At 38.8% G+C, this 8,427-nt stretch overlaps 1 protein-coding gene across 2 annotated transcripts in view; it reads right to left on the bottom strand.

Annotated features, from left to right (window-relative positions):
* The window catches only part of CENPI (centromere protein I), a 30,428-nt gene extending 22,420 nt beyond the window's left edge, over nt 1-8,008 (bottom strand). Inside the window, exons 1-7 of one of the 2 annotated variants that reach the window (XM_083722865.1) lie at nt 7,808-8,008; nt 7,267-7,406; nt 5,719-5,853; nt 5,428-5,546; nt 5,142-5,249; nt 3,357-3,405; nt 2,906-2,952 (exon numbers count right to left, since the gene is read on the bottom strand). In XM_083722865.1, the coding sequence (XP_083578991.1) occupies nt 2,906-2,952; nt 3,357-3,405; nt 5,142-5,249; nt 5,428-5,546; nt 5,719-5,853; nt 7,267-7,399 (591 nt within the window). In that variant the 5' untranslated portion in view covers nt 7,400-7,406; nt 7,808-8,008. The remainder of the gene's footprint in view (nt 1-2,905; nt 2,953-3,356; nt 3,406-5,141; nt 5,250-5,427; nt 5,547-5,718; nt 5,854-7,266; nt 7,407-7,807) is intronic. The other variant, XM_083722864.1, reaches the window with a different exon arrangement.
* Nucleotides 8,009-8,427: the final 419 nt, after the last annotated feature.

An 8,427-nucleotide genomic window follows, 5' to 3' on the forward strand; every position in this document is an offset into this window, starting at 1 on the left:
AGGGAAATAAATGTATCTAAAATTTGAGATATAACATTGGAAAAATAGACAGCCAGGATGGAGACAAGGTGAGAAAATGCTGGTTTAATTTTTATAATTTGGAACGCAGGAGCGGGAGATGTGAGGAAGTCCAAAGGAGATAAGAAAAGATGTTATGATATGTAATATTTTTGTTTGTTTATTTATATTGTAATTAAAAAACTCTTAATAAATTTTTTTTTAAAAAAAGTTAAATATTTGGGAATATGATTGACAGCCAAGAATATTAGTATATTTAAAGACAACTATGAAAAACTATGGAAAGAAATAAAAAGGAACATAGAAATTTGGGGAAGGATGAGTTTGTCATTATTAGGTGGAATTTCAGTGATCAAAATGAACGCATTGCCAAAAATGTTGTTTTTATTTCAGTCAATCCTGGTGGTAAGCAATGTGAGCTGCTTCAAAGAATGGCAAAAAGACATTTCAAGATTTATCTGGATAGGGGAAAAACCCAGAATTAAACATAAATTATTAATAGATGTTAGAGGAGATTTCTCTCTACTGGATTTAAGATTATATTATGAAGCATCTTGCATCTGCTCGATCCGGGATTGGATAAATTTAACAAATGCTGATTTATTGGATTTGGCAATAGATTTGGTTGGCATGCATATTTATGGTATGCCTTACCATAAGGCAAAAGTTCATAAAGGTTTTTATACTCACATAATAAGAAACTCAAAGTTTGGGAGAAATACAAAGATTTATTAGAACAGAAAACACCATGCTAGCTTTCCCCATTAGAAGTAATAGCTTTGAAAAAAGTGAGTATGAGGATAAATTGGCCGACATATAGCTATTAACAGAAACAGATAACCAACTAAAATTAAAAGGTTTTGAAGGAGTAAGAGGAAAAAGGGGTAGACTGGGTACAATATTTGCAATTAAATTAAAAATTTTTAAATGATAAAAAGAAAGCATTTAGTTATGAAGTGTCACGATTTCCGAGAGAAATAGTAGAAGGTAGTACAAAATTGCTGAAAAAACCACACAACTGGGGATGCTGGGGACAGTGGATTGGGTATATCCTCTCATGTGACCTCAGGCAGGAGCAAAGACTTGTGGGAGGCAGGCTGGCACTTCCTCAGTTTTTCAGATTCACCAAGCAGCAATGTTCGCCAAAGTACCAGAAACAAAACAACCTGCCTCCCTTCCTGGCTCATAAATCAATAAAAATAGAAGCAAGTGTCAAAATTGAAAAATTTATCTGAAGAAGCAGGAGAGCCAGGCAAAAGATTCTGAGTCAGGCAGGAGAAAAAACTGAGGAAGTGCCAGGCTGCCTCCCACAAGTCTTTACTCCTGCCTGAGGTCATGTGAGAGAATATACCCCATTAAATAAATTGTACAATCTGCTCTTGTAGAATTGGTGGGAAAACAAAGAGGAACAGGTCAAATGTGTTACAATAAAATGGGCGAAAGATGTGGGACATAATATACTAATGATGGATTGGGAAAGAGAACAACATGAAAACGATGTATCGGTGATATTTAACCCCGGTTAAATTAGCAAAAATGTATGTAGAACAAGTTCTAATAAGTGCTGGAAATCTAAAGAAACAGAGGGTACGTTTTATCATATGATGTGGGAATATAGGAAGGTTGAAAACTTTTGGGAAATGATTTGTAATGAAATGGGGAAAAATGTTTAGAGTAACCTTTTTTTAAAAAAACAGAAGCCTTTTTATTAGGTACTCTAGGAGTGGAGATTCCAAAAGAACAGAAAAAAATGTTTACATATGCTACGATGGCTGCCCAGATACTGCCCAAAGATGGAAAGAGGAGGCAGTCCCAACCAAAGATGATTTGCAAACCAAGTTAATGGACCACGCCTTAAATGGCAAAACCAACTGGAAATGAAGATGACAATAAATATTAAAAAGAATGGGAAATGTTTATCATATATTTACAAAAGTATTGTAAACAGGTTAATACATTGGCAGGATTTTAAGAACACTTGTAATTATAGAAATAGTATAGGAAATTTGAGGTGGAAAAAATAATTTGGAGTAGAAATGATATGCAGTTGAAAAGGAAGTTTAAGGAACCAGGAGAGGGAAGTCATGGGATGCGGAGAATCCTATTTTATGGATTTGATATTGCTTTTATGTATATTTTTCTTTGTTTGTGGTTGCTTGTTTTTTATTTTTGTTGAAAATCTAATAAAAATATTATATAAAAAAGTTTTCCTTCACATAAGACTGTGGTAAATTGTAGAAATTCATTTAATTGGCATACCATGCAGTGGATGCACTATAGTTAATTAAGGGCAGTTAGTGGAGTGAGGCGGCTACAGCTGCTGTAGAAACAAAAAATCGAAAGAGATGAAAAGCTAACAAAAGAATCTCTTCCATCTCTTTTGTTCATTTATGCTGTACAGTGGTACCTCGAGATGTGAACGGGATCCATTCCGGAGCCCCGTTTGCATCCTGAAGCAAACGTAACCCGTGTCCGCACATCTGCGCGGGTCACGTTTCGGCGCTTCTGCGCATGATGTCATTTTGACAGTCTGCGCATGCGCGCGGCGAAACCCAAAAATGCCTAACCCGAAGCGTATTCATCCCGAGGTATGACTGTATACCTTTTGCTTAGAGAGCAAAGGACAAAGGTTGCATGCCCTCTCAGATGAGCTCAGCATTAGACCTACACCATCAGCAGGTTATAAAGAATAGTAGATGCTACTATTTGCAGCTTTGCTTTACGTCTTAGAATGCAAGATAATGCACCATTTAAATTACATCAGATATTTGTCAGCTATCCAAATATTAAGCTTTTATGCCACACTGGAGTTCCTATAAAGATTAGATTCCATATTTTTATAAAAAAAGTTTTGTCTTGCTTCAACTTTCATATCTCAAGTTCTTACCATGCTGCTGTGTAAATTTAGAAGTTTCCTCACATGGAAAGGTTTCACTAGGGAGAAGAAAACAAAACTCAATACTTATTCGAAAAAGTTATGTTCTGCCTTTCACATATTCTTCTTCTTCTTTGGCGATCACTCGTAGCTGAGTAACATTGTCTTCCATAAACACAGTTTTAACAATGAGTCTGTACTCAAGGCAGCTGTAGGTAAAAAGCAAGGGGATCTTTATTCCAAGTAAAGCAGCATATCAGATTTAGAAACAAGATAGGTCATACTCTCTTGCACAAAATCAGCCAGTTTGAATAAAAGGGCTGAGCACACTTTGGAGGGTGGTAAATCCATAAAGTGGGTCCCCAAGACTGGGTGGTGGAGATGACTTGCCTCCTGTGACAAATGACAAAAAGCTTACGATGCAATCACATAACATGTACCATGAATCTAATTAAGATCTCACCACTCTCCATTCTGGTCAGCAAACACAGCACATGACAGGCAAAGGGGAGCTACAGTAAGAAAGAAAATATATTACACAAAAGCAGTTAACAGGTAAATTCAGTTCTTTTCATCTCAACACAATCCTGAAAAGCAGATGGCATTTAATTCAGCAAGTATTTTAGTGTCCAAGTGACAATGAGTTCTAAATTACTAGCCTGCTTATAGACCGTATTTAACTGCCAAATGTTTACTCAGAAGTCTCACTTTATTCATTGGAACCATTCTGTGCACAGCAGGGTCGGGGTGGGGTTTACCACGAGCAGTCTCACTACTGCAGCTGGATGCTAGAATGCAGTGGGGAGGGCCTGGCATGAAATTCCTTGTTGCCTATGGATACCAGGCAAGTGCTTAAATAGAATACAGATTTAACTATTTGGCCTCTGCATCAGGCTTTTTGTGAAAATGAAATGTTTTTAGAAAAACCATCACTCAAGTTGGTATCACTGAAGCAAGATGGCATTTCGATCTGCTGCTCCTTCCTTCCCTGGAAGCAAAAATAGCCTAGCTTGGAATCAGTCACATCCAGAACCTACTATTCTCCTGATGCTGGACACAGTCAGGGCATTTGATTGTTTAAACTTGCAAGATCATTTTACAATTCTATGTTCCTTTGGCATCCTGGGTTGATCCACTTTTTAATTTATACTATGGGTCAGTGAACTAATTTTTGCTGAATGGGGAACACTCTGATATTTCTCATTGGCTGGAGCACAAAGCAGAGCTGCTCACTGCCACCCCTGCTTTTTTGCCATGGCTATGGAACCCTAACTAGAATTGTATTTGTCATCTCAGACCATACAGTTAAATATACTACAAGCTATGTATTGTCTCTCACTGTTTAGTATTTATGTAACATTCTGTCTTCCCTTAAATGTAGGCACAATTATCTAAACTTTAAATCATTTAGGTGCTGGCATTGTTATTTACATTTGGTGGGAGGTGGGTATATTCGTATCCAATTAGTTCTAAAGTGGGATAAAGTCAAATAATGCATTGTTATTGTATCAGGGATGATAAATATGTCTAATGCATGACTTTATATGTATGTTTGTTTTCATACGTGAAATGAATCAAAATTAAATACAGGCAAGCCCCTTTTTGTGTACATTCAAAGAATTTGCAACCCATTTTTTGGACCTGGGAGAAGCGGGGCCAGGACATAATGGATTTATGCATGCTCCGCCAACATGCATGAAAACCCGGAACACAATCCAGGGTTGCCTGTACAAAAAAAAGATTGGTGCAATGAATTTAATGGATCTATGTTAGTCATGCCAATTTCAATGGGTCTGAGTATGACTAACATTGGATATAGCCTATTACAGTCATACCTTGGAAGCAGAATGCCTAGGGAGTCTAACGTTTTGGATCCCAAACGCCGCAAACATGGCAGTGAGTGTTCTGGTTTTCGAATGTTCTTTGGAAGCCAAACGTCCAACGCAGCTTCCAATTGTGTGTAGGAAGCTCGTGTAGCTAATCGGAAGCCGTACCTTGGTTGTCAAACATTTTCAGAAGTTGAACGGGCTTCCAGAACGGATTCTATTCGATAACCAAGGTATGACTGTCTATTTTATTGTTGTGTTCAGAATTCAGTATTTAGTAATGTTCAGGTTTTTTTAAAGGCCCCACTTTTTACATTGTGTCCTGTTGTGTGGTCAGAAAGTACTCTTTATTGTTTGATTTTGGTTACTGTCAGAGAACAAAAGCTAGTTCCTTCAAAATAACACATTCATTTTTATCTTACCAATTTGTCATATCGTAAGAAGCTGAAGAAGAAACCATAGAGAGCATTAATATTTTCCTTCTGATCAATGAAGTCAAACATTACAATTAGCCATTTTAGAACGAGCACCTAGAGGGAGAAGATAGATATCAGTAAGTGAAAGCAAGACCAAGATAACAAACCCCTTCTGGAATATGTTCAGGAATTGTACAACATCTAGTTTAATAATCACCAGGATAAATAAGTCAGACTGGCAAAAATATCACTCTTCAGAACCAAGACATCATTACCATGCTTTCCAAGTTACCTGAATGTCACTAGAACACTTGCGAGCACAAAGCCAAGACACAGCTGAAATAACAGAATCCTCTGTTATTACGGAAATGGGAATCAGATTCTTCAGTAGCCTAGTGCTTATCACTGTACCTGCAAGACATTGAAATACACTGCTTAACATTCTTAACATCTTCACTATTGATAATTTGTCACAAGTTAGAAGCAGCACAGGTTCTTGTTAAGGGAGAAGGCATGGCAATGCAGCTACTTTGACATACTTTACTGCCAAGGGGAAAGAGAGAAAAAAATTTTTTTTCTTTACCAAGCTTGCCACTGAGTGCGATGTTCAGCAAGTTATGAATTTCTTCTGGTGCCAAGCCTCTCTCTTGTGCAATCTTTTCCACAGTCTTCAAAGGACCTTGCAAAGCTCTATGCTTTTTTGACGCACTACCTTTAACTAGAAAAAAGTCAAAGTGTGAGTAACATACATTCTAAAAACCATCCTCATACATGATGGCCTTTCAAATGGCTTGCTTTACCATCAATTGGCAAGGTAGCCCATTGAGATGCCATGGCATTTGTAAAACTATGGAATTCTTGTTTAATTTGCCATCTGCATTCTTGCTCTTTGGTTCAGTGTGTAGGAGCAGGTAGGGGCAAGTCTAAAGCTTTATTGAAATTAATCAGCCCCGGCCAGCATTGCCAATGGGCAGGATGATGAGAATGGTAGTTAAGCAACGTCTGGAGGGCCAGAAGTTCTGTTTGTTGGTTAGTGTGCTAAGATCTGTGCACAAGCCCAATTTAGCTCAAGATACTTAATAAGGGGTTGCTTTAAACAAAACATTAGACTTCATACACTATTATGCTCCAATATAGAAAACAGCTGCTACTTCTCTATAGAAAGCTAAAGAAAATACAAACTTTGGTGTTTGTAGATGGCTGTAAAGGTTGCTGAAAGGTTTCTATTTCACTAGTTGGAAACAGCTTCTAGGCTATGCAGGGCCAGGTTGATTTGTGTTACTGTCTGCCTGCTTGCCATCATGCATATTTGTGAACCATTTCTGCCAAAATATATACACCTGCAATAGTTTCTGCTCACAAGGAAGCAGACCCTGCAAGAGCACATACTCCAAGAAGTCCATATGAATAGAAACTAGACTAACCCGCTAGAGGGAAGAAATGTGGGTTTTGCTCCCACTGAAATGTTGTACTCTAAATAAGCACATCTTCCTACAAGTGAATAGTAGCCACCTATCTGGGGAAAAATGGTATGCTGAGAGAGATTGTCACAGTGGAGATCAAATCTGTTTTCAACAATCCTAACATCCAGAGAGAAACCAGATGGCAGTTTTTTGTTTTTTTACTGTGTCCAAAGAACTCAATGAAAGCCAACCCCTATTTGCATAGTCCTGCCCTTTGTTATGTTCCCTGTCACATAAGAGCATGAAGCAACATTGTCAATGGTTTTGATCAGGGTAAGTAGAAGCATGTTGAAATCTGCAGATGGTACCAAGTTCAGAGGGAGTAAATCAGAAAGAGGGGCAGTCCTTAAACACCTGAAGAGAATGGGATAAACTTCAATTCAGCATCCAAGTATTAAAATCCTTATGATAAGGACCATACCCAACCCTAGTTAGATGTAAACACAATTTTAAAATATGGCTTGTTGAGCTAAAATATGAATAGAAATATACATTCAAAAGTACATCATATTGGAAACAATGCAGTACAGTACTAATACTCAGATATGCACCATCCTGATTCCCAGTTCGTGATCCAGCAAGAAACAAACATACAAGAGCAGATTTACATGTATTTCTCTTTTTTTTTTTTTTGCTGGATAAGCATTAAGCCCTATCTTTGTTCTTACTTTTATTCAAACAGTTCAAGGCTTCTTCGATGGAAAGTCTGTCATCTTCTATCTCTTCAGGCTTTGTGGCACTTCTGGTTTGTTTACTACCAGTAGCTGGCAAAGTTTGTTCTGAACTCCTGCTTCTCTTCATTTTTTTTCTTATTCCAGGAAAGAAACACAAGACAAGGTCAACTTTCTTTTTGTTTTCTTTTGTTAGTATTTTCCTGTCCTCCAGTAATCACGTTTGGTGCAGAAAATGAATGGAGAGCTACCTTCTAAAACAAACAAACAAAGGTGCCTCAGGCACATCAATGAACCCAATAATAACAACAGGGCAATAGCAATATGACAGAACCAGTGTCTCAGCGATGCCCCCCCCCGAAAAGCCTACCTTTAAATTGAATAGTATTTACAGTGTCCGAGTATGGCATGCTCCACAGCCTACCTCTCTTCACCTCAAACAGCCCTTTAAAAAAATATTTTAAAAATTAAATCCTTCCCTCCCACCAGCACTCCGCTCTCCTCTCGCGCCATTTCCCAGTTTTCGAGGCCCACCTACCTTTTGCTCCTTCCTCAGCTCGCACCGTCAAAACCAGCGCCGTCAAAAAACTCCCTCCTCAGTAGCCGCCCTTCAGTTCAAAAAATATTTCCACGCGCAGGCGCAAATCGCGATCGGGGGCAGGGCCGTTGGAAGAAGAAAGGAAGCGGGTGCGCTCGGGAGAAAAGGCTCGGGTTTCCCTTTGGCTGCGTCACTTCCCACCGTTCGCACGAGCGGAGCTGGTCTCAGTATGAGCATGCGCGAACTGCTCGCGCCCCCTCCCTTCAGACGAAAAACGTAGAGGGAGCGTGGGGATGATATCACCGCAGGCTCCCGAAGAGTAAGCGGGGAACGGAACTGGAGAGCCGCGCATGCTCACAAATGAAAAGGAATGGTGGAAAAAAAATGGGCGGGCTTTTGGTTCAGAGCGGGAGGGGTTCGTTTTACAGTCAGGCGGGAGGAAACCTTGTTTTTTATGTCATTTTTTTCTTTTTCGGTCGTTATTTCACGAATAAATAAAGCAGTTTGCACCATTATAAAATTCAGAAGAATAATCCCATGTGTAAATAAGGCCTTCGTGTAGTTCCACAGAACGCAAGGCAAGGCATACGAAGTGCTTTTGAACATTGAAAATCCCCAAA

The sequence above is a fragment of the Podarcis gaigeae genome (genome assembly GCF_964106915.1).
Source record: "Podarcis gaigeae genome assembly, chromosome: Z".
Taxonomy (NCBI): Eukaryota; Metazoa; Chordata; class Lepidosauria; order Squamata; family Lacertidae; genus Podarcis; species Podarcis gaigeae.